Raw genomic sequence first — 26,401 nt, forward strand, 5'->3', positions numbered from 1 at the left:
AAGAGCCAAGGGAATATTCCCAGAACTGCATGAAGAGATGATCAAAACTAAAATGCTACTTCTTGCTCTCATCACCTCCCCCATCCCCATAATGTGTGTTCTTTCATAGTATAAATATCTGAAATGTTTTGCTGCACCATCTTCATGAAATTAAGTCACCCTAAACATGAAATGTGAGAAATTAAATGAGGCCAAAGTGATAAACAGTTTAGTTTTTTTTTCTCCCCCTGCCTGATGTTGGGTAAACTTGAGAGAAAAAAGCTATCTTTATTCTAAGAATACAGGAATGTATTTGCATACATTCTTTCCCCCCATTTCTGTGGGTTTTTCGGAGCAAATAAGAATATTCCAACCTCAAATCATTCCAAACATTTCTGTGAAGTCACCAGCATTCAAACATTCTGGTTTATGTGGAAAACATTCAAACTGCAACCCAACATTTAATTTGGACTTTTCTTTAGCCCCCCCCACACACACTCACGGTCACTTCTTATTACCAGTACAACAGCAAGGCTAACTGACTGTGGTGGAAAATACAATCTCTTTATGTTACTGTATTCGCTGAACCTGGGAAAGAACATCATCTCTTCCACCAGCAGATTGGTTCCATATAGCTTTTGGCTCATCGTCCACACGGTAAAGGCTCTTTCACGTGATGAAGTGTGTGCCAGGATCCTAACCTGGGAAGCTAAAGCAACTGACCCTGTGCTGTACGATTCAACAAAGCAGTTGTAAATGCAGCATTCGTCGGAGTTGACCTTTGAATGAATGAAACAGGTGGGAGAAGGCATGCACAGTGAATAATCAGTTTTTACTTCCAACCTGCAGGAAAAAGGCTTATGGGAGTCTCTAGAAAGCAGCTCATTCTGAAGCACTCTGTGACACACAATTCACTTGTCTATGATCTATAATCGCTGTTTCTTTTTAAGTCTCTTTCTACCTGTAAAGCACGCAGTATTTAGGTCGATATGCCAGCATGTCCCAAAGTCTCAATCTGAATCCGAGCAGTCGCTGGTTTTTGAGGACTTGTGCTTTTGCTTCTTTTTTCTCCTCTTCTTGTCTTTCTTTTTCTTGTCCTTCCTCTTCTTCCTCTTCATGCTGCGATGGTGGTGCGACGATGAGGAGGAGGAGGAGGAGGACGAGCTGTCGGAGTCGGAGGAGGTGGTGTCTTGGAGCAGCTGCTGCAGCTGCTGGATCCTACAAACAGGAAGGGAACACCAGAGAGAAAAGGAGGTGGCATTGAGTTGAGGCTGCAGAGGAAAACACAGCTGATACTTGACTTGAGTGCTCGGATCTTAGAGCAAGACGCAGCCTTTGTCCCCACACCAGCATCTCAGGCCTGTGGAGTTAGATAAGCGTTAACACTGCAGGTGCGAGTGGGACTGTCAGATCACACGGCTCCACAATGAGGTCATCCTGTCACTTCCATACGCAGCTCAAGCACCGATGAGCTTTTCCATTTTTATCCTTACACAGTAGACACTGAAGCCGAACCCGAAGAAACGGCTAAAAAAATCTCTGAAGCCAACAGATGCTCAACAACGTCATCTTATCAGCATTTGTAGGTTTGTGGGCTGGCTCTGACTCCAGCTTCTCACGACTAAAACAAACCGTGAGACAAGCTGGTAGCAAATGCAAACAAATGTCACAACAGACTGTTGGCGACGTCAGCTGCCTCCTAACTGCCAGATCTCTGTGACAAACAAAACAAACCACCTCATCCACTGATCCGCCAAACTGCCCAATGAAACTAAGGTGAAGGGATCTTTTCGAGGCCACCGGAGCAGACGCTCTCTGACTGGCTCCGAAAACCCAGCTGCAGCACTGAGCCATAACACAAGTGCACTATTTTTAAATGAAAGAGGAAGAGAAAAGAAAAGAAAAGAAAAGACTGACACGCTCTCATGAAGTGTCCATCAGGAGTCATTCTGGCCATGAAGATCAGAGGGAGCCGAATGATTAACGGAACACTTTTGATCTCTCACCGGTCCTTTAAGTGGATCTCTAATCCTCAAAATGAACCTCTTGACAAACACACAAATGTACTAACGGCAATCATTTAAATCAGTTTCCCCCGCATACTAAGGCTACTGATTTCTGAAGGAAAAACTTGAATGAACAGGTAAATTCTTCATAAATATATATCATATGTGTGTAAAACAGAATCAAACTGTCTCATATACTTATTTTGTTTAAAGAAATATCAAAATATATTAAAAAAACAGATACACAGCCGAGCCTTAATAGCCATTTCCCTCCTTTTTCTCCCTCCTTAGATAACAGTAACTGTAGAAGGACACATGTAGTGACCACATGTCAGTTTGATGTTAACTGACCTCGACTTTTAGATAAAAGAAAGAGGAGACGAGAAAAAGTGCTGCACAGATTTTTTTCTCTCTCCAGAGATCAGGTCGAGTTTCATCAAAGTGGACATGAGCGCAGAGGGCGATACGTGTGTATGCATCCACTCCCAAGAGGACAATAACCATAATTCAACAAGGTCTGTGAGAAGATGCTGTCACGAGTTGAGCGAACAGCTGGAAACTAAAGCGCAAAAAACCCCGCCACGCTTTAACCGTCGGTCACCAACTCTCATGTGCAAATTTAAGTGACAATGTTGCTAAAAATGTAGCCGTTCAGTTAACAGTTCATCATCAACGGTGACAAGACAACTTGTGGAAACAGATGTATGCGCACACCCGAATGAGCCAGCAACCAGAAGCCATTCTACGAGGTGGCGTTCCTTCTTGCAGCTTGGCAAGGGAAGTCTTTTGGGGGAAATAGAAGAAGGAAATTTGTAGTTAAACGACTGTAACTCAGACAGAAATATCAAATTTAGCTTGCTGGCACCATCTAAGCTACTCGTGAGGCCTTGCCAAACAGTGGAGGGGGATTTTACACAGAACAAGAGCTGTGCAGAGTACAGACATTCCGGTAGAAACGCGTCAGAGCCAGCACTAAGAAAAGGAATAGTACTAAAAATGTACACAAAATTAAATTACAAAAATTAAAAATACACCTACCAGGTGCTAATCTCATAAACATCGAGGCAATTTGTGTTGTTTGAGTACTTATAGCTCAATATACACCCCCAAATTTCAGATGTATCAATGGAATTAAAGCCACACAGGTGAAATAGTTTGGTTCCAGTCTTACTGTCAAGCGTGTGTTACAAGAAAAGAAAAATCCTCTTCCAAAATACAGATGCAGGTCACTTCAACACCCTCAGACACAACACTGGGTGTGCAGTGAGAAAACATGCAGGGAGAGCTTGGCCTGTCTCACTTCCCTTTCAAAGAAGATGTCAAAATTAATGTGGCACAGACACGCAACTAAAACTTCAAAGTGCCTCTGGCCTTTAAATAACCTTTTTGCAAGGCATGCTCTCTCTCACTCTCTCTCTCTCTCTCTCTCACACACACACACACACACACACGCGTGCTGCTGCTCTGCATGTATACAAACACCCCTGCAGTGAGGCTTCACGGTGAACTAACCTAAAGTTCAAGCGTGCCGCTGTCAAACACCATTTTTATAAGAAACTGGCACTGGAATCCCTGCTGCTCTGCTGAGACAGTAAGGGAAAAAAAAAACAACACCCCACAAAGCGTAAAACACTGTAAGTTTGCAAATGTAAGAGGATTTGACTGAGTGGGGCATCAAAACTGCCTTTTGTCCTTTCATGTCAGGTGAAGAATGCTGTATTACAGCTCAGACGCACAATGCATGGCAGAGAAATACACAAACACACCTGGTTTCCTTTTCATTCCTTTTGTTTTCCCGAATGATGTCATACATTGGGTCTTCGTGAGCCTAAGAGATGAAAAGAATATACGATGAAAAAGTGGAAAAAAAACAAACATGAAAAGACATTTAATAAACCAGTTCACATTCGATCCAGAACACTGTCTGCACAGCATATTCCAAACAGTGTTACGTAAGCACTTTTAGATATATTGGTGTAATGCATTGGAGATAAAAATAAATAAATAAAATGACAAAACTGCATTTATGGTAATTATTGCAGAGGCTGAGCGTTCCTGCAGAGGGTATTGTTCCATTGCAGATACGCTTCCCAGCCTCAACTCTGAGTTTAGAGCATTTATTTGACAGCTTCTATAACAGTCTCACCACTCTGAACTGCTCCAGTTTCTGGTTGCCTTTGATGAAGAAAGGGCACTCCCTGTCTCCCGTCCTGTGACCGTAGCGCTTGCATCTCCAGCCTGTAAAAGGCAAAAAAATAAAAAATAAAAATCGACACGGTCTACGATATGCAGATATCGTTTTCTGACCAAAATTGTTTTTTTTCCCCCTCACTGTTCACTTACATCTCCTCACCTTCAACGGTAACTAAACAGGATACGATGAGTCACCGTGGCTACATCTCAGCTGCTGTAAATGACCATATAGGCGTGTAAACCCATGTTTGACCTTCTTCCATCGAGCTTAAAGACAACTATGAGCCAATTAAAGCTATGGAAGAAGCAGCTGGGGGGGGTCTTGGGTTAACATAGTTTCATCAAAACATGTGTGTCATCACATCACGTGCCTTTACTCACAGGTTTTACACTGCTCTTTAGCTTAAGTGGCAGTTTTTGTGAATAACACGAGTCTTTTTTAGTCTATTCTTGGAAAGAGATTGTACGTGAAGTTGTTAACAGTTAGGTCCGTTTCTTTCAATGGGAGAGAGAGTCCTGAAAACATTCTGCCGAAGGATGGAGCGGCACGAGGCGTGTTCAGATTCTGCAGAAAGAAAAGCAGATCTGCGGTCAGGCTCTCTGCGTATTCATATCCTTTATGTGCGTTTGTGGCTCCCAAGTCCCCCATTGCTCAGGCTGCACGACAACGTGTGGGATGAAGAAATGAAAGGACACTTCACATAATGACAGTCTTTGCTTTGTCAAAAAGACAGAAGGTAATCTTCGTTACCAATCGATGTCGTGTTCGTCAGAATAAAAACAAACAACAATAGAATTTATGTGAAGTTTTTCTGGTTACATTCATGCCCATCAAAACTGCCGCCCACGCGCCCTCCGTGGTTCACGACTTCCTACTGTTCCAGATCGTTACTTTGCAAATAACAACGGAAGGTTGTGTACAATGTATCAAATAATATTCTGTACACATGTTTAATCTGTTACTGGAAAATGTTTCGTATAATTACAATATTTAATCGGTGAATTTCTAAATGAAACTCATTTCAAACACTAGGATCTGCCATCACTATACGTGTAAAAATGTATGTAAAGATGTCGATTGTGGTGAGAATCTGACTAATAAATAATGCGATGCATTTTATTCTTCCAACCCTGACAGCAAAGAGCTATACCCCCCTCAATAAGAACGTCATCATCCATCCATCACCTCTGTGGGGCTGTGAAATCAGGTTCTTGTACTCACACTGCATCACTTTCACCTCCCTCCCCAGGGGCATCCAAAGCCCCTTGGTAGGGGCATGTGCCAGGAAGCTCCTCGCCTCTTCATTTCCTGGTTCAGCAGGAATACAGTCCTCTGGTTTTTCCTCATGCTCCTGCGAACAGAGGAGGTCAACGTCACACATGCCAGACGTGTGGTTTTTTTTTTGTTTTTTTTTTAAATAAAAGAACAAAATATGAACTTATTGTGAGCTATTTGGCATTCACTAACTGCTTTTTACGTTACCTTAATAAGTCCTGGAGGAGGTTTCTCATAGCTGCACGGAGAAAAGATCAGACATTAGTTATGATGCTGCAAAACAAATTCACCAGGTCAAAGTTTGTGTTAAATGCGTCACGCGTTTCCCGGGAAGTATTAATGAAGTCGCATGTATATTTAACGCATAAGTTTGCGGGTTGGAAAAGACGGTGGTTACTCACAAAGTCTCGACGTGTTTCAGTTTTTGGACCTCTTGGTTGAGTTTCTTCGTTTGCGTCTTGAGTTTTTCCACATTATGTTTGGACGACTTGTGTCTCTTGTGATCTCGTCTGTCGTCCTTCTCACTTCTTCGCTTTCTTCCCGACATTGTTTCTTACACCCACAAGCAACGACCCCAGAAGAAACATGAAGTTACTGCTACTTTGTAGTTCATACAAAGGATTTTTGATGAGAATTCCGCTCAATATGTCGGCTTACCGCACTAACGGCCACCTAGCAAACATAGCTCGGTCTGCTGCTGCTGTACTTCCTGTGCAGTGCAGTTAGTTAGTTAAAGTCTAGCGCCACCTGCAGGGCGCGGGCGGTAAAACGGGACATGTTGCTTGGACCTCAACTGTTCCTCTTTTTGTTTTCACTTTGTCTTTTCGCAAAAACAACCGCTTCTCCGATTCTATCTATACACTAAACATTTATGAAGAATTTGGGTGTGTAAATACGGGATATTTACTGATGATGAGACAACAGACCCCTTTGCAACAGCTTGTTCATGTCCAAACAAAACGACTTTTTTGAGATGATTTTGAGTCTGTGATTAATTTGCTCTAGTTTTACTCGGGTCCATCTCTTTATGTCCGGGTTTGAGTACACTTTTGTGTGGACAATTTAAATTCCTTTTTTTTTTTTTGCTACAGTGCTTATCTTTGTGGCCATTTTTCTTGAAGTCACATTTATTTCATTTTAGATCATCTTTATGTCTTTGTGGTACTTTATTATCTCTGCAGTAATTTGACTAAAGAGTGACAGTCGTTTCAAATAGAGGCCCCTGGCCTGGCCCCGTAAGTTCTACCAGTAATTTTTCCGTGGCTTTCCTTCATTTTTCACTTGATGCATTAAAATGTAGCACCACAATTTCATTGTTTCTTTATTTGTACAGAAAATTCTTATTTTCAAGGCTGCACAGTGATGCGGCGGTCAGCATCGTCACCTCAGAGTGTTTCTGGTTCGAATCTCAATTGGGGCCTTTCTGGTTGGTTGGCAGATTATTTCCGTGGAGGCATGGGTCTCCCAGTACTCCAGCTTCCTTTATGTTAGGTTAATTAGTGAATCTAAACTGTCCCTGGGAGTGAGTGCGAGAATGCACGGCTTTGTCTCATCTGTCTCGGTGTGAGTCCGGCGACAGACTGGCAACCCCTTCAGGGTTTACCCCGCCTTTCACCCAACGGCGCCGCTGGGATGGGCTCCAGCGACCTTGAATTTGATTCAGCGGATTTGACACAATGGAAGAATGGATGGATTTTTAATCCATATGATAAATGCGTAGAACATAAATGGACAAAAGAACAAGCTGCAGAGTAAGAACAGACATCGCAGTTTAATAAAGTGAAAAGGTTTAAGAGAATCACAGTGAGTTGGATGGAAATATGAGGTATTTCAGAATTTAAACACAAACTGTTCATTTTACAGCATATCTACGACAAACAGCACATAATCAGGTAGTACAAAATGCAGTAGCTGCATTAAATATTCCTGCTCTTCACAAAGTGATTAACATAGTAACCTTTCACAAAGATGTGCTCAAATTAGTACTGGAGCAAGAGTTTAAAGCTCAAACAACTATGATTATCAAGTCTTTCTGTACAGTTTTTATGCAGATGTGCCTGTGCAACGTAAACACCACCTGCTGAGTCTTACGCTACACTGTAAACACAAAAACAGTCATTGGTGACTTGTATTTCAAAATTTGTATGCAAATAAAAAAAAAAAAAGCAACAGTCTCAAAATATGTATGTATTTTCGTCAGTATGTCATCTTTAGCCTAAACCATTACTATTGAAATTACACAGACACCTCTCCAAACTACAAACAGCCAAAAGCTGTTACAGTCGATATATGCAAAACATTAACATCACATGGTCTGACTAGCAATTAGATATTTTATTCACATAGAAATGTATGATTTTAACTTTAAAAAAAAAGGCTGGAAGATATTGGAATTTAAGCCAGCTTCTCGTGCCGCACATGCTACAGTGTGATGCTGCAGCAACTGGAGAAATACAGAATCATTTCTAAAGCATTCTGCTCACTGTGACCACTCCAGTTTAGGAGCTCAGGAGTTTAAGAGGCATGTTATAAATTAAACAGGAGAAGCACTCCCCTCTCTCTGACCCAGCAGAAGATGCTGCAGCTGATTAATAGCTTAATGCTCCCAGTTATTACTGCAAGGATTCCAGGAGCGCCATTTCAATCAGCCCAGCAACAGTACAACCCTTCACACAGCGGCTCGGGAGCTGAGGCTAGTTTCTGAAGTTCCCCCTTAGCCTTAGCTGTAAACAGGTTACAACGTGGGACTCCTCCCATGTTTTTTAAGAAGTCCAATACAGAAAAAGATCATTTGGGACAACTTCAAAGTGAGGAAAGAAAGTCTTTCAAGCCCCCCTTCTTGCTGCCCTGGCTGTCCTCTCGCAGGAGAATCTTGCTGAGACGCTGGACGACCCAGTTTCTCGGTTTAGAGGAAGACTTGGAGGAAGCTGAGCTTGACCCTGAGACGCTGGAAGAGATGGAGGACCTGGGGGGAGAAGAAGAGGGAAAAAGAAAAGATCAGATACAGTTAGCTGAGATTGTGTTGCGTACAGGAATTGTTCAGAGTGTGCCGAGAACCAATATATGATCTCGCAAACCAACCAGCAAAAATCGTGCTGCTACATTTCTTTTTTCATGATGAATAGATAAACATAATCATTTAGATCCTTGCAGGCCTAACGCATCATCCTCTCGGATGTCTCCGACGTCCTCAAAGTTATCCAATCAACATCATGCTGTCAATTGTAGCTCAGGAGATATTAATAGTAGCAACTATCAGACAACTTACCGCGGTGTGTGAGCAGGAGTCTTGTCTTTGCCAGGAGTCTTCGGGGTCGTCGTGTTGGATCTGTTGCTTGACGGAGGGGTCTTATATTTGCCAACACTCCCTGGTGTGCTGTGGGTCTTCGAGAAGGTGGTTATAAAATCCCTGTTCATCCCTTTGTGTCTGGATGTCTTACTGCAAGCATGGCAGGTGGCCATCTGGAATAATGAGAGGAAAAGAACATCCATTAATACTGCATGGCCTGCATCTATATTCCTCTCACAAATAAGTTTTGAGGTGAAAGGATACAAGACGTCCCCACAATAATAAGCTAGTGGAAATTCAGCAGTTTTTTTTAGTTTTTTTTTTAAAGAAACTACTCTTGTATAGGATCTAACTACATACTAACTAATGTAAAATATGTACAAGGCTGATGCTTTCATGATACAAGTTATTTCCATTCTCAACCCCGTTATCGTCACGGCTGCCTGACTTTCTCAGGGACACACACATTTGTTGTGACTTTGTCGGGTCTTTGCAGTGACAGGTGGACTTCAGGGACACACGGGGCAGGTAAAGCAGCGGCTCTGGAGGGCCGCTCCTATGCTCTAAGTGACGCAGGCAAACAAAAGCCCCTCTCACACACCAGCCACATATAAAGCCATCTCACAGCTGAGAAATAGTTTACAATGCAGCCCAGCGAGCAAATTCACCAGAGGACAGCTGAGACTCTTCCTGCGGTCTTGCCAAACATTCTTTTCCCTCTGAACAATTGCACAGATATGAGAGGAGCAAGTTGAGACTGTTGCCGTGCAGTTTCACCTATTCAGGGTGCAGATGCCATAAAATTGTCAGTCAGCTCTCTTTGAAAAATCCTTTTTGTTGTTATCTGAAATTGTACGACAAATGCTCGACACTTTGGGTAAGTTTACTCATGCCTGGACTTAAAGAGGGAAAATCAAGACGATTTCCTGACACGTATCACACGTGCAACCGAAATATTTATCTCTGCGATGGCAAGCATGAAGATGCTTGCGAGAGTCACAAGGCGCATTTCTCTGTTTATAAGATCCTCATGATTCAATTAAAGAGTGAGCATCTGAGACCCCCCCCCTCCACTTGTGTTTCAGTAAAGAGTACAGTGCATGTAGTTAGACCACAGTTAAAGGACAACAGTGCACGCACATGCACTGTTATGAAATCCTCAGTAATTAAATAAGAGCCTAATAGGTTCCTCATCTAAAGTTTCATAACTCAAACTAAACTCAAACAGAATAAAGAGAACTGCTAAGATGCACCACAATCATCAGACAAGGAAACTTTTTCTCAATTTCAGCGCATTAAAGAGTATTAGATTATCAAGAAGATGAAAGTCCTCCGAGTAAAGGATGAGCTAAAGGGTTTGTTTTCAGTTGCAGTAACAAGCCTCAACTAAGTTATTCAGCAGCAATGAAAAGCAAGTTAAACTTTTCCTCCTGAGGGCACCTCTCCTTGATTGTGGAAAATTCACTACGGTGTTGATTAAAGACCCTTCAAAATTCCGCCGGATTCCTCAGTAACTTAAATCCATCACGGACACAAGTCGTCCAGAGTCGATGAAACTGGTTAGAACGAGTTACTAATGAGTGGGTCAGCAAATCTGAGCAAAGCCGATGACAGCTCTGAGTGACGAGGAGACGGAAAACTCACCGACACGAAGGTAGCCATCTCAGATTCTGACCGGTGGGGCAAGTGTTGGAGAGTTGGGTTTCGCTGAAGCAGAACCACTGAGTTCTTCCGTCTTTCTGCCTGACTGAGTGTAAAGTGTTTACACCGTGAGCCTGCATGTCCAGCTTTATAAAGACCAAACCCTGCAACTGACCCGCCCACCTTTGAGCAGGGGTGTGGCTCAAAGACGGACTGACCAATGCTCTGCCAAAGGGCACCTCAGATAAACAAGAACACGTGAAACTAATGAAGGCTTTATCATATCATTTCTACATGTAAAAAAAACGAACCTCAAAGAGGGGAAATATTAAATGATCTCAGTTCTGCACGCACACAGCACACAGGATACGATGCTGTCAGAAAACAAACGAAACAAAATGTCGAAATAAGGTCTGCTGTGTGTTTTCTCTAATATTACAGCCTTTATTTATACCGCCAAGATAATTATCTTTCCGAAGTTCAACTGGTCAATAACTCAAAACTGACAAAACAAAGAGCTCAAGCTGAATGTACAGGCCGGCTAACAACAGTCCAAGATTTATTGTGACTGTGTGTGTGTGTGTGTGTGTGTGTGGGAGGAAGAAAGTTCTTCTTTGAAAGGGAACGTTCGACAATAAAAACCATCAAACTTATCTCTCCTAAATTAACCACCAATTTTCTCCAGTTGGCGAAGCACAAGCGATAATAATCACAATCACTGCATAGGAGGAAGCAGGTCAGAGATATGCTAATGACGCAGATAAGGATGGAGCAGTGTTTCGTATTCAACAAGGGTGAAATTAGTTGGGGATTACAAAGCAGTTCATACTTATTCAGGGACACAGGATCTGCAGAGTCCTAAAGCATGAAGAACTGCAGTAATATTACAGAGACGGGATGGAATACTAGCGGTACCAAATTCTGGTTATAAATAGGTATTTTAGAGAAGTCTTATAATTGCAGTGTATAAGCAACACTCCACTGAAAGACCCAAGAGTGAGTGCACAGAAGGAAGGACCCATGCTGCTATAAAGCCTTGAAACCAAACACTGAGGGCGAGTCAAGGGTTCAGACTTCACAGTTTAAACAATATCTGCAATTCACACAAAAAAATCAAATAAAACTAAATTAGGTTGGTTTTCATCTTGGAAACTTGCTGACATTTGAGTCCTTTAAAGCAGCAAGAATATAATATAAACTCTTTTGCAGAGCCCTCCGAGCATTTAGGCACATCGTCAGATGCTGACAGCAGGATTTCAATATGAACGACATATTTATTTTGAGAGATTTCTACATTCACAGAGAGGTGATTTCGGTCATGCCCTGCAAGGAGACAAAGTGCTAGAACGTAAAAAAAAATGGCCCTGAAGCATAGCACATTTATTACGTTTGACAATGGAACGGCTGAACACACGCAACACAGATCATTCAAAGACATAAACACATCTTTAGCAAACAGCCCCTGTCAAGTCTGCTGTGCATCTGATACTAAAGGGAAGCATATCACAAATGATACAGACAGCCACTGACGCACGTACATCGTTTCAAATATGACCTAATTCCTTCCATCCATCTCAACATATTTGGAAGTGATGTGATAAAAACCTTCCCGTCAATAGTTCCTGTTATTCCTGCTACAACAAACCAATTTCCTCCTGTAGAACATTAAAGCTTCATCTAATCAAGCCAAACAGGAAACTGGAGGTAAGAGCCAAAGAAAAACCATTTGCTCTTCTTTTCTACATGCTGTAGCCGTCACTGTAAAGCATACTTTACAAATCTTTATCGATGGATATTTAGGACATTTTTACAAACACACAAGTGCCAAAGTGGGGGATGATGGCAGATGCAACTTTGCAAAACCCAGTGCGTGGCTTAAAGTAGACCGGATGAAACGCAGACAGACAGCTGGCCACAGATGTGGCTTCAGCTAGAGTGACCTCACATAGTTTATCCGCCTGTCCTCTAGTTAACACCTCTGGACCCGCTTCCATCATCTGGCCCAAACCGAAGCGCTGATGCGACAGTCAAAGAAAAGAAACCTTTACCCAATGATCGCCACATCAGACAACTTTATCGGACAGCAACAATACCAAAAATGAACACGGTCCACTCCAAAACAACGGCTCAGCGGAGCTTGGTATTGTTGATAAGAAACCGAATAACCTGAAATCCGATCCAAACCATCACGTGTACGTTTAATTTACGCTAATCCTCTGACATGCCGTGCATGCACACGTGAGTCGGTGCTACGGAGAGAGCTGATTTTCTCATCTTGGGATCCTGGCAGCGGACAAACCTGCACGGTGGCCAATCAAGCATATGGCAAGAGTGACATGTTGGAGCTTTAAAGCAGCCAGACCATAAGAAGCGACAATCTACACACAGCTGGAAATCCAAGTTGAACACGTGTTTAGACGAAGAATGATTTTAAAACTCTGGAGCAGTCTCATTACCGCCTGTGCCCTCAGCTCTGGCCCTTCAGAACAACTAATTGAGACGCCTGCCCACTTTCTTGACCGATATGCACTCTTGAGTTTTTGTGTAACAAAACGTGAGCCAACACAGATGGTGACAGTGACAGATGCGCTTAACCTTGCAAATGGAAATGTATCACTTGCGTTTAGCTCTGGCAATCCTGCGCGGTTCAGGAGTGTCAACAACTGCTGTTAAACCTATAAATCATTAAAAAAAAAAAGAGAGAAAAGCATGCCGTTATGAAGATGTATGTTGTTGGCAGCTGCTAGTTTAATGTCCATTGTGTAATTATGAAGACGGAACAGACTAATCTGTCAAGTCTCATGACATCACCGCATTAAAATGCATCCAATATTAGTTCTCATGAATGCACAGGCTTGACAGATTTCACAAAGGACTGAAGACTGTCATAAATATGACAACTCTTGATGGGTATGCACAGCTTTTTTTTGTATGACTCATACTGCCCAGTAGCCATTTGTTGGGATTCTCTTATAAGCAAGCTTGTGCTTCAGTAAAATCTAAATCTCTCAAGAAGCTTCCAGCTTTTTCCACTTATGTTTTCCAACATGTGACACATATTCCGCAAGCATGATAGTATTCATACTGCATGTGTAGTTAAAAATCATTACGAGGCTCAAAAAGTTGCATGTCCAATGGTGAGAGGACAACATTTACAGACACACAAACACACATGGACCCACATAAATCAATTCTGCAGATGGACTCCTTCTATATTTAGCCTCTGCTCCATAAATACCCCTCTTCCTGCCTTTCTCTCTGCTGCCAGAGGTCAGCTTAGGTTGATTAATTTGAACTTGGAAGCATGATACGCACAGGAGGATAAAGAAGAGTAGAATAACAGAGCGAGTAACAGAATTGGATGTCTGTTAAAATCTGTAGTGCAGATAATCGGCCCTAAAAATGCTTATAAGTGCTAAATATTGAGACAGAGAACGAAAATCTGGAGCCACTGTGCTTGTGAAAGTCATTTGAGAACAAATCTATAGAACACAATAGATGTGAAAGCGGAAGAGCTGTTTGGAGGATCAATATTGAACCAAAAAAACTTTCCTCTAACCATGGCCATTCCCTGGGATTGGGTCTTTAAGCAAGCAGCCTGCTAAATGCAGGGAAACAAGATCTGAATGCAGAGCTGCTAAAAAAAAAAAAAAAAAAGAAGTAATCTCTGCTCTCTTTCAGTCCATCTCTGCTGGTGTTGATAAAGGTCACATTTTATCCTGCTTCACATGTGCAGATCTGCCTCGAAACAAACAGAAAACATTCGTTTTCACAGCTTTAACTGATTTTCTTCAAGTGAATAAGTGGAAATATTAAGTCTGACAGAATAGATGAATTAATGGAATTAATAATGCTTCTGGTAACTTTTTATATTAAATCTATTAGTTTCCTGATGTGCATTCAGAGACCATCCTTTTTCATTCTCTCACGTCAAAATATTTTCACTGTCTTTGGTTTAAATATACAGCAAGAAATAACACTTCTTAATGACCAAGACTATTCAGCATTTGTGACCTTTAAAGTCTAGAAATAAATTGGTTCCACTGACAAAACTTTATTTACATTCATCTCTGGAAGATCTCTGAGAAATCCTCCCTGCTAAAACGCGCATGCATATTTATGGCGGGGGCAAATGTCTGTGCTTCAGTTCACAAACTGTCTTTGACCCGGAGACACACCTGAAGGGCCCAGCTGTGTTTCAGGTTGCAGCTGTGCAGACTGCAGAGGAATGAACAAAACAGCTCGGAGACGGATCCGCATTTAGAAATTCCTGATTATCATAAGTGGTGCTGCACAGTGCTTATGTGGCTGTGTGAGAGATATGCACTGAATGCCATTAACGTGCGCACGTGCTGACAGATTCAGTTACAGGAGAGATGTGCTGCGAATGCTGGTGAGTCAGAGGATCCAAAGACCCTTGGTTTCCAGAGGATGTCAGTCCTTTCTGTATCTGTGCATTTCACCATGCCTTAACTGCTTCACTTAAATCCAAACAGTTGAGTTGGCAAATGAGTGTTTCCACTTCCCATGTCCCATTTCTTAGCCTCTAGCCATTCTTTTCCCCAACAAGTCCGCTTGTTATGTGACGATGTACGTGACACCCTCCCTCCTGTCGTGGAGCTCTTCCTGTTCTCTGAGATTAAATTGGCAAAGCACCACACGGACAAAGCTGCCTCCTGTTTCCTCTAATCTTCGCAAGGGGCATATTTTCCTTCAAAGATTGAATATGAGCGAATGGCGCGGCAAAGTGATGGCCACAAATGAAGAAAAATACAACGATGAGGATAATGAAAAGGGGGAACAGGGCAGTGAGGTTGATGAGTTGAAGTGAAACACAAAAGAAAAAAAAGTGAGGGCAGTTTAGGAGTGTGAGGATAAACAGAGGAGTGGGAGAAGTGGTTCGTGGGGTCAAGAAAAAGTAATGGCTCTTGTCGGAAAGAGGAAAGGTTATCCAACCACTTCCAGTCCGAGTTTTTATTCTTCATCTTTCCTTCTGAAAACGTGAAAGCAGTGTTTGAGTAATATTTAAGCAATATATAAACACTTAAGCAAGTAGAAGAAAGTTATCTCTGAACTAAATGTGATAAGTTTGCAAATGAGCATCTAAATGAGCCAGATGGATTTTGGTGGAATGGCGCAGTAAAACATTTAAAATGCAAGTTTTTTTTAATGCAATATGCAAAGAAAAAGGACGCAGAATTTCATGAGTATAACATCTCGCCAACAGAGGGCTGGATCAATCATACTTTGCTGCTCGAGGGGAAAAAAATGATGAACTCAGGTACCACTCTGGGGGGGAAAATTCTTGGATTACAACAAATGCCAATTAAAAGTACTGCAAGCTGCGATACTTTTTAAAGGAGTGTCATTAGGTACTGACCATTACTTTTTTCATCTTGTTATCTTGAAAGATATCGTAGTACACGGCACTGTACTAATCTAAGAAACAAAATAACTAGAAAGAGTAAGAGGTAACCGGAGCACTGGAGATGATTTAATTAACGTAAACAAAATTCTTCTGATGAGCCGAGGAGATAAACGAACTGAAAAAGCCCCTGTTGTGAAAAAACAACTCTGCTGGGAAGAATAAATGTGTTCTCGAGGAGTAAAAAGGCAAGCGGGAAAGAGGGGAATATGCTGCTCTTCTTCGCTCCATTTAGGGTCTCTGTCTCTCTCGTGAGGCCGCAATCCAAATTATTTCCATATTCGCTGCTAGATAACCTGCCCAGCATGCATAAACATATCTGATTTATAATAGCTCTAAGACACAGCTTCAGAGCTGAGGAAAGCCTATCACGCGCAGGCATCCAGCGCACACACACACACGTCCCAAAGGGAAAGCAATATGGTGTGAAATGAAGGGGATTTACAGCCTGGAGTATAAATACCCCAAACAGCTCATGTGTGGGAGCGTAGCTGTATATGCATTGGACACATGTTCCTGTCTGACATAAATTGACTGTAAATACACATGCAAATACAACGGAGGGCGCGCAACGTTTGCAGGATGTAGCATTTTACCAAGAATCACTAAAAATGGTTTATGAATGAAAGTCAACTTGTAGAAACCACCTAAAACAAATTTGAATACTGTATGATTAAAGAAAAGTCATGGAATCTATTACTGTAGCAGATCAAAGTGTCTCACAACGCCCCACCCCCACCCTTTCACACCAAGTTCCCAGAAACGTTTTGACACTTGGTTACCAGTATCTGCAACCACTCAAAACTTGTTCTAGATAAACTTATATATAAAGCTGCACAGGAATCACAACAGTGACCGTAACAAGCGTGTTGTAACTCTCTGGATAGAATCTCCAGTTCAAATTCATTTAAAATCAGTGTTAGATGTTATCAAAATCAGTAGGATCACAGTCATATTGAGTACAAGTCCAAAATACATTTGTGGAAGCTTAAAAAGAAAAACAACTTGTGGCTGATGATCATCGGGGTGGAAAAGGTTACAAAGCAATCTCAAAAATCCACAATCAGGCAGACTTAAGTGCATTGTTGTGCTTCTCAGGAAGGGGCAACCAATAAAGATCAATCTATTTACAAGATGTGTAATAAAGGAGCTCATTTAAACAATATATATCTACACATGCAACACGTGTCACTGAAGCATAAGGACGTTATCCCATCTGGGCAACATAGTGGCTGTAGTATTATGATTTGGGGTGTTATTCCCTACTGGAGCAGAATGCTATTAAGTAACAACATGCAACACAGAGCTTAACGGCTTCTGGCTGGCTGGTTAATGACATCATTGAGAGCGAGCCAACCTCGTAATTCCTTCATCACATATTGGCTCGACAAACTCTGAACTTAGCAGTCGCTCCATTACTTTGTGCTTTGTTGATGCTTTTGGTGACTAGCATTCAGAACTGTTGCTTATATGTGCAATATGAGACGGTATTTAATCCATAGAATTGGCTCGTTTGGTGCTCATTCATAAATGAAACGTTTCTATCACAGAGACAGCACTTACATTACTTTGTGAATAGGCAGTATGACGGTGGCCATGCTTGCACGTGCATGTTAGGTGCACCTGTGTGCATGTGTTTCAGTAACAAAGAGCAGGATGTCCCTGCATCCTGCACACCAGAGGAATCTGTTTTCAGGCTATTGTGCCGAGTCCCTCTTCCTGCCGTGGTTGCCATGCTCTGTTCATCAGCGTGGAATCAGGGAGCTAAAGAAAGGAAAGCATTCCGAATGCCTCCTCTTATCTTCGCCGCACCAATCCCTTTGCTCCTGTCCCTTGACTGAGCTCAGGTGGATGCCAGCTCGCACACAGCGACGCGTACGTGGGCCAGACTCGCTGCCTCTTGACCAGCCAGTGACCATGAAAACAAAGTAAAAATACCTTGTAGGACATTCCTGGGGTGTATTGGTTTACCGGAAAGTCACATGACGATACAGCACTGACTTTCCCCATTGTGATGACTGTTGAGACATGAGTAAGAGAAGTGCACAGTCACTGGTGAGTGATTTGTTCTCAGAGACCTCAGTATAAACACATAGCATGAGGGCAGCAGTGTAAGAGTTCAGCAGGTCCACTATCTGTTAGAATTATGACTTCAGCTGTGCTCTTATAGCTGTGCTCCTATATATCAAAGTACAATTTTTTCAGCTGTTTCATCAGTTCAGTTGAATCAAATTTTCTGTCAGATTTGACAGCAGAAGCTTAAACTGCTGAGAGGTTAAGAAATGATCATTCTATTATTTCTAATTCTGTGGCATTAGCGTTTTTAAAAAAACGTTTTTTTTACTTCTTTCTGCTGTGCTCTTCTTCTCTCTACTTCTTTCATTTCTGCTCCCTTAATCTATCTTCATCTACCTATTTACCCGCAGGATCGACACATATATTGTAAAAAAAATGGCTTCGGTGGGCTTTGTGTGGCGAATACTTGCAAAGCAACTGAACCCAACCAGATTCTAATGAGGCAGCAGCATTTCCACTTAAAGCTGAATTAGGTAGAGGTCAGATCATCGCTTTTCTCCAATCACTGCTAATGGATGCAGGAGGAATGAGCCTATGGCTGCTGTTTCACCACCATGTTAGAGTGGGTGGGTGATGGCCAAAACACGCTGTCCTACTCAGAGCCATCCATTAATAAAACAGAGACAAAAGGAGCACTGCAACAACGCACAGGGCTAAAGGATATAACAATAACACTGTTAGTGTTAACAAAGCATAGATTACCATCATTAGTTCTGTAGCATTTAAGCCTAATGGCTGCACTAGAAAGGCTGCAGTGATAACTGGAGCACCAGAACAAAATCGCACACTTCCTGTGGAATGTATGAGGATAACTTTGCCTAAAACAGCAAAACTGAACGATAATAACACTTCAAGAGTAAACGCAGGGCTTCTTCAGATATAATTAGTAATGATGCGATTCATTTTTTATTTTTTTTAAATCACTAATGGGAAATTCTGACCTGTAAGCAGTTTTCAGAACCATAGGTTACCACGGTTTGGGTTGAAATGGATCCCGTGGATTTTATTCCCCTCATCAATTTACACACAATGCTCCACAACGACAAAACAAAACAGTTAATAGTGTTTCGTAAATCTATCCAAAGCAAACACTTTAAAACGTGCCACCCAAATATTTTACTCAGTGCTTGGTGAAAGCAGCTTTTTGTAGCCATGTTTGCGTGACTCATCCTTCATATGGAGGCTTCCCCGACAGGCTTCGTCCAGAGATGCTCGACTAAAAGTCGAGGTTCAGACATAAGCAAAGAGAGTCCAAGACTTTCAACAGGCCATCCTTGTGTTAGCTTTTTACATTTCAGGTTTCCGCCTTCAAGTACAAAACCGTAAAAATGTAGGGATGGTTCAAATGAGGTGATGCTTCTTCCTTTTTCTTTTCTTTTTGATTATTAGCGTAAAGAAATTCAATGGACACAGATAAGAAAATAATAGACTAATATGCCTTTTTAATATATCTTATGGCAAAAAGTTTACACGGTGGTGCATTCACAGTAGTCCGTATGTTTTTAACAACATATTTTACTACACTGTCAACACTTTTAGAAGGTTAACCTGATTATTTCTGTCTTGCATTGAAGGCAATTCACATGCTCTGCATCAGCAAAGCCTTTGTGACATAAACTTGGTCATTCTCCCCCAGTTCTACAGCACGATGGCTGAGGACACTAATCTTTATCTTATCTGGGTTTACACATCTCAGAGTGAAGACCACGTGCGCCACGTATCTGAAAGAAGTTTCCAGGGAACTTTACAACACTCATTTCCTTAGAAATCCGGTCTCAAGCTTGCTTGTTGTCTCCGAATAAATATTCATTGGAGTAAGTAATTCTTACAGCTACACCTGTGGGGTTTTGTCTTCTCACCAGTGCTGAGGAGGACTTCTGGAAGCGAAGCAGCAGATTTTTCTGCACCAGACTCAGGCGCTTTCCTCTGGCCTTCCTGAGCAGGATGCTCTGCACCCTTGCCGATGGACGCTGCTTGGGCCGCAGCCGCACCCGATGATTATCAGGCTTCAGCCATTGGTGACAATATGGACACACGGACGCGTTTTGCAACAGATAGGAGAATTTTTTCTGCAGTTGTGCTGAAAAGAAAAGAGGCATATTATCGAACATCATTCATCATATCATTCATACATTTTGCAGGTAGTCAAAAGCTCAGTGTTAGAATTCAGCAGAAAGGTTCTGTGCATTTCATTTGCATAGAAAAACAGACAAAATTTCAGTGTATTTGTCAATTGAAAAAAAACAAAAACAAAAAAAAAAAACAAGTCAAACCAGCAGCTCCTGGAACAGGATGTTATGTTCCCAAAAATCTGCCTCTGAGCAAACTTCATGCAACTCTTTAAGGGACCAATCCCCAAGCTATTTGAGGAGAAAAGCCTGAACGGCTTTGCTAAGCTGCAGCTCGGTCTACTGATGCGGTTTTGGCTGACATGGGTCTGAGAGTGAGTGTGTGTGTGTGTGTGTGTGTGTGTGTGTGCGTGCGTGCGTTTGATCTCGCCGCGCAGTCTGCTACAAACAGCTGGGCGACTGTGTGCATTTGACTGAGGATTTCTGAGGAGTTTTATCAACCTTGACAAGCTGAAGAAAATGTCTTACTAACTACAATGCAGCATGTGGTTGTTGCACTTTAAGATCGCACAGAAGAAAATAAGAAAGAAAATGAAAACGGGGACTGTTCGAAGCAGCAAAGCTCTCTCAACTTACCGTTTCCCTTCAGAGGCCTCTGCCTAGATAAGAGGAGAGACAGAGAAGATCAGATCAAATCATACATTACACGAGTAATAATAAAATTGTAATAGTAAAACATATTTTAATATATAAAATCTCTTTAACAGATTCATTTTATAACTATGAGTCAAATTCAGGGAAAAAAAAAAGAAAAAAGAAGCTTTGTATGCAATTCAACTTGAATATTCATACACTAAAAAGCTCTTCTCAAATGACATCACTGCACCCAATCACTCTGTTCCAGTATGATGAACTAGTGACAAATAACATCTCTATTCTATTCTTGCATGAAATAATTGTGTCATTTGCACTGGATACGTTTGTGGAAACAACAAAGCCATTACAAGATGGAAAAATCTATTAAAAAAAAAGACCGACATCAATTTCCATTATGTATAGTGGAAAACACGCCACCGGAAGAGCAGAGGGGTCTCTCCCAAGCAATATAGGGCATCACACAAAGCTATTTATGGCTTCGCCTCCCAACAGGGCTGCTTCCACTTATAGAACACTCTCAATGAGATATTTGAGCAAACATTTCAACCAAACTAAGCTAAGCAGACTAAAATTAGCTCGGGGCTTAAACTGGAAAGGGGACATTTGTTGTCTTGGCCGCACGTGCGACAGCGACAGGCGGGAACGAGGCCGTGTGCTTATGGAGATGCGGAGGGAGTGAGGGCTCGACTTTAATCTGGACTTGACCCGTGGACGGGTGGCGGCGGCAGCATCTGTTGACACTCCAGTTGCATTTGCGACCATGTCATATGTGAGATGGTAAGCTATAAACCTAGGTGAGGTTTGAATGCAGCTGGATGCACTGCAGGGTGGAGAAAGATTTGTTACATATCTATCAAACTTACCCCAGGTACGAGTCACGGATCCTTTACAAATCTAACAATCAGTGGCTGGAGTGTCAGATTATGTAGATTATATGGATTCCTGGGGAATTCTGTTTTCCTCCTGCGCCCGCGAACCGCATACCGCAAAGACACATGCATCTCCTTTTAAGTGCATACTTAGCTGTGGCGATAAACACCAAAGATATGGGCCCCTAACATGAACTGCTGACAGCTGGGAAATGCAATCGGGAGAGCTGTGGCAACTATGAAAGGGTGATAAAAACTATTTAATTAGAGAGACAGTGGTAAGTCGCTGCAAATGAAAAGCGTTATGAACATTTCATTGCTACCGTAAGGGGAAAACATTGTGCTTACTGTAAGGAACATTCACTGATAAGTGGAACTCGTTTAGATATTTAGAAGTTTCAAGGCCCACAGAGTGGTAACGCTCTACACTGTACATCATTCTGTAAAAAAGGCATTTATCAAATGGACATGGAGGGGGAAAAAAAGAGAGAGAGGGACCAGCAGGAGCCTATCAGTCTGGGGCTCACTTGAACACACACGGATATCTGCTGACTCCTGCTGAGATGGTAACATAAGTGATACTGCCCAGAAGGAAATGAGCACCAACGGTGGATGAAGGGGTTGAGCGGAAAGAGGTCTCCCAATGGTGGCAGCAGACGGAGGGAAAACGCAATAACTGGAGTCTGGTTAGGGATGCAACAGGTGGATGTTGTTTCATTTAAACTTTCATGTAAGACTGATTCACCAGGAAATAGCCTTTACTGTCAAAAACTAACATAAAAGCAAAACGAGACTTGGGCTTTTTGGAGTAATGGGCTCTGGACAGATGAATCAATGATACTGGTTTCCTCACAGTGACGGCACACGCGTGTGGTACAGACCGAAGAGGAGAAGAACGCTGGTGGAAACCCTTTGGTTTGAGGTCGCTTTCCTGCTTAGACGCTGAGCAGTTTAACTTTTATGGATTTCACTAGGAATTTGCATCATATCAAAGAGTGCTTAAAAAAATGCAGTGAGGCAATATATCTGAGAGTCGCAGTTGAGTTTGACAGTTTAACGAGATAATGGGGGGGGGGGGGGGGGGGAGAAGTCTTCGTAGCCAATAGATTCAAGAACAACCTAAAAAAACAGATTGAACAGGCACAAATCATGTTCGAGTCCCGCTGAAATGTTGGCGGGAGGGTCCGAGATGGGCAGAAGATGCAATAAAATCTAAAAGGTTTGGTCAACAAAATCAGAAAGCAGATGTCGAAGAGTGGTTAACAACTGCGTAAAACGCCAACAAGACCAATTTTTGCCCAACAAAGGGCAAAACAAAGCCAAGAGAAATAGACCAAGGGTGTGCTGAAAAATATTACATTATTTATATTTTGTATGATTAAAAAGGACAGATGTCGGCTCCGTGGAATACAGAAAGACTCGAGGCTGCTTAAAAACTGAGCCGACGTTACATTGTTTGTCCAGCAGTGCATATTTTAGTCATCAGAACACGAAGTCGGGCTCTGGTTGCTTACTAGAAAAAGACTCACTGGTCTGGCAACGTGAGCTATAATAATATAACATCACCTCACATGCGAGGACGCGGAGCAGGCCATGGAGTTCATTCAATACCCAGCCCCTCGCACACCTACCCACACAAAAGAGTGATTTCACATAAGCCGGCACCAAAAGTTGATACGGCTTTGCTGAAACACCGGAAGACAAGGACACGACCGCAGCCCCAATGCAAAAAAAAAACACACACGGCAATGCATTCAGTCGCCATCGCCCTGACCGGGGGTGAAGAAAGCAGCAGTCGGAGGCAACACCATCTCCAATGTGGAGCGTTTAATGACACAAACCCACGAGACAAACACTCGAGTGACGCATGGGCCAAGTCTCCAACTAAGAAAGTGGAGATAGTGGAAAGCCCCGCTAACTCAGAGAGGCAGCCGAGGTTCCTTTGAACAAGTCTGAAAAGACATTTACTTTTTTTTTTTCTTCTCTCTCATTTCTTGAATGAAACGAGTCTGAAATGTGAATTGGTATCACTAATTTTGTAGCAATTACGCTGCCTTTCATGCCATCCCTTTGGCTGAAGCTCACTTAATTAGCTCATTGTGCCAAGTGTAGATTTTGTCCAAGGCTAATAAATGTGTCCGTTTCTGCCTGACACTTTGGCAGAATAACACTTCGGGTTTTGCACACAGAGGTTCAGACACTGGAATTTGCATCCTGCCAGCTGGGCAGCTGTTCAGAGCTGAATATGGTCAGAATGCTTTCTAATACTGCAAGTAGTCAAAAAGAATCTGGAGAACAGATCAGTGTTTTAACGTGGTTGTCCACAAAATGACTCCGAGTGGGGGTTTCGATAGTAACCTGTGTTTTCGTTTCCACGCGTGGTTTTTGCCCACAAATTCCCTGGCTCAGGTTAGAAGTGGAAACAAGCCAGAGGATACGGGGGCATGGCCGGACCCAAGAACAACCACAAGAGTCTGCACGAGCACCGACATATTTCCGTGATTTAGATGTATTATTGCCCATCAGAGGGCGATTTAATAGCTTCAAAGGGGCAAAGTAGAGTAAAATTACCGCTCTCGCCTTCTGCCGTGCTGCAAAATTGTCTTTCAAGACGATCTGAAACCATGAAAGAAGTTTGACTCCCATCCCAGATTTTCATTCTTTCAGAGAACCCCCAAGTAGCAGGGCAAACTGTTATAGTTCTGAGATGAGAGGATACAGAGAAAAAAAGAAGGAAAAGAAAATATCAGGGGCATGGGTTGCTGAATGTGCTCTAGTCTGTGTGGCAGGTATGATGACACAGGGGTGGAGAAACTGGGGTTCGGAGAGCTTTCTTTTGCAAATCGTTGGGTTTTCTAAGGAAACTCTGAGGCATAGTCGGTGAACATGTATACATCAGTCCATCTTGCAATTGGATAGGTGCAACTTAGCCTTTGCACTTAATAGGTTTCCGACATGCGTAGTTACACAGCAAGACAATGAGTTCTAATACACTGCTATGCCTTGCAAAAAAACTATGTTCAGCAGTAAAAAAGAAAAAAGTCAGAAAAAGATGGGGGCATACTGTGCGCCTCGACCAGGCCAGTTTAGAGCCCCGACCTCCGCACCATAGGACACGTTTGGGTTGAGCTTGACAGAATGGAGCCGTACAGCTGACAAACGCACAGCCGTTCTGATGAGAGCAAATTAAGAGACTGCAAGCGAGGTACCTTGAAAATATGACTGACAAGTGGCCAAAGTTTGCAAAGTGAGAAATCAAAAACCTGATGCTTGTAACATCTGCTACGTTAAGAAGAATGAAAAAAAAACAAAAGAATAAATAACAAGAACCTATGCTAATATGGACAGTTGGTAGTACTTTGCGTGTGTGGACACAAAACAGAGAACAGATGAGGCTTGCAGACTTTCTGGCTCTCCGGCTTGACGATTAGAGGTAATCGCCTCTGCTCGCATCACCTCTTTGCCTTGTGCCGCTCTCATTTTACGCTTGTTGAGAAAGTGCTACAACACCTGCACATGAGCAGCCACGGGACCCACAAATGGCTCGCGTCCAGCTTAAATAAGTCACAAGTGTAATGAGAATATCTGCAGACACGCTGCACTCCCACTGGAAGGACACAACCATGACCGGCTCACAGTTTAAGGCACATATGCCTGAAATCACATCAAAAACAGAGACGAAGGCCTGAAATCCTAAAATAATACATCTTTACGGTGTAGTAGATGCCTTCTGACGCCTCTCTATGAAATATTCATGTTAAGAAACAACATTTCCAGTATACAGCAATAGAATAAAGATTCAACAGTGAAGCCCACAGTCACTGGTCGAGTTCTTCCACCTAGCGCCTACATGCTGCTATTACAACAACACAGGACGGACAGGTCAAGACTCATTTGTAAAGGTGCATCAAATGTTGGATTATAAGTAAAGTTTCTTACAAGAAGAACCGGGACAGCTCCGGGCACTTTTCCTGATAGAGTAGGGACGCTTCTAGTAGAAACTTGGACGATCTCTCTCCGAGAGAAGGCTCCATTTTCACCGTTACACGTGAGGAAGTGAAACTGACAGAATTCCGTCCAAGAGAATAGTTTGGAAACGTCTAACAAGCCTGTAAGGTGGACACCGAGACTCCAAAGAGCGTCCAGGAAACACAGCTAGTGCTACAATCTGAGGACAAACGCAGAAATGTACTGATTTTAAGCTGAACGACGTACAGCCGCCGGAGTTTCAATGGCTCCAGTTCGGGTCGCGAGACTCTGACGTGGCTCGCCGTGCATTATGGGAGACTGAGTGAAATAAACGTACACTGCGGCGCGACCATTGGGGTTGGTTAAATGTGATTAGGCTAGCCTAATTGTAAGATATTATAGTTGACAAAAATACAAAGTTTGTGATAAAACAATCATAAGAAAAGTATGTAGGCTATACCAAGTTTGCCCACTTGATACAGCAGATGAAAAACACCTAGAACTCTAGTTTCTAGATTTCACTGTGTCACCTTGTCAGCTGCAAGGTTTTATCCTATGTCATTTCTTACTGTAGCCCCATTTGTCATAAATATGTACAACCTAAAGCCAAGAGAAATACCACCACATTCATTTATGACTTCTTAGATAGCCACCAATTAAGCAATTACTTTAGCAGTCGTCCCACTTCTGCTGAACAGATATCCTTTGATGTCATCATTGCTTGAATCTTATTGGAGAGTGAAATTGAGCAGCGTTAGACGCAGGTGGGATAGCTGTACTGACATCCATATTTCTGCATCCTGCACTTACCAGTGCGATGGCAAGTGCAACAATATCATTGCAGTTGATATGTCCACAGTAAGCCATCTGACCAAGCCTCGATTGCTGTAGTCTATAAAACTCCTGGATTCACTGGAATTGTTGCAGCGTCTAAAAGGGGATTCTGCGGAGG

The 26,401-nt window shown here is 42.4% G+C and overlaps 2 protein-coding genes across 2 annotated transcripts; both read right to left on the bottom strand.

Annotated features, from left to right (window-relative positions):
* Window positions 1-204: 204 nt before the first annotated feature.
* rp9 (RP9 pre-mRNA splicing factor) lies at window positions 205-6,166 on the bottom strand. The gene is made up of 6 exons (XM_072370760.1): window positions 5,856-6,166; window positions 5,662-5,692; window positions 5,401-5,530; window positions 4,132-4,223; window positions 3,752-3,813; window positions 205-1,197 (listed from the first exon to the last, which is right to left on the bottom strand). The coding sequence occupies exons 1-6, from the start codon at window positions 5,999-6,001 to the stop codon at window positions 990-992; spliced, it is 669 nt and encodes a 222-aa protein (XP_072226861.1). The 5' UTR covers window positions 6,002-6,166; the 3' UTR covers window positions 205-989.
* Window positions 6,167-7,206: 1,040 nt separating this feature from the next.
* On the bottom strand, window positions 7,207-25,726 carry cunh18orf21 (chromosome unknown C18orf21 homolog). The gene is made up of 5 exons (XM_072370966.1): window positions 25,420-25,726; window positions 20,591-20,613; window positions 19,745-19,965; window positions 8,723-8,916; window positions 7,207-8,419 (listed from the first exon to the last, which is right to left on the bottom strand). Exons 1-5 carry the CDS (start codon window positions 25,512-25,514, stop codon window positions 8,257-8,259), a joined length of 696 nt encoding a protein of 231 aa, XP_072227067.1. The 5' UTR covers window positions 25,515-25,726; the 3' UTR covers window positions 7,207-8,256.
* Between the last annotated feature and the right edge of the window lie 675 nt (window positions 25,727-26,401).

This window comes from Leuresthes tenuis, unplaced genomic scaffold (assembly GCF_036924035.1).
Source record: "Leuresthes tenuis unplaced genomic scaffold, fLeuTen1.0.hap1 SCAF_18, whole genome shotgun sequence".
In the NCBI taxonomy this organism is placed as follows: Eukaryota; Metazoa; Chordata; class Actinopteri; order Atheriniformes; family Atherinopsidae; genus Leuresthes; species Leuresthes tenuis.

Bases quoted from the DNA above. Each gene is read 5' to 3' on its own strand.
- rp9 (XM_072370760.1), bottom strand. From the start codon at position 6,001: ATGTCGGGAAGAAAGCGAAGAAGTGAGAAGGACGACAGACGAGATCAC. The intron at 5,693-5,855 runs GTGAGTAACCAC...TTCTCCGTGCAG, and splicing joins CTGAAACACGTCGAGACTTT to CTATGAGAAACCTCCTCCAG. The intron at 4,224-5,400 runs GTGAGTACAAGA...TGCCTTTTACAG, and splicing joins GGAGGTGAAAGTGATGCAGT to GCTGGAGATGCAAGCGCTAC.
- cunh18orf21 (XM_072370966.1), bottom strand. From the start codon at position 25,514: ATGGAGCCTTCTCTCGGAGAGAGATCGTCCAAGTTTCTACTAGAAGCG. The intron at 20,614-25,419 runs GTAAGAAACTTT...CCTCTTATCTAG, and splicing joins GAGCTGTCCCGGTTCTTCTT to GCAGAGGCCTCTGAAGGGAA. The intron at 8,420-8,722 runs GTAAGTTGTCTG...TTCTCCCCCCAG, and splicing joins ACTCCTGCTCACACACCGCG to GTCCTCCATCTCTTCCAGCG.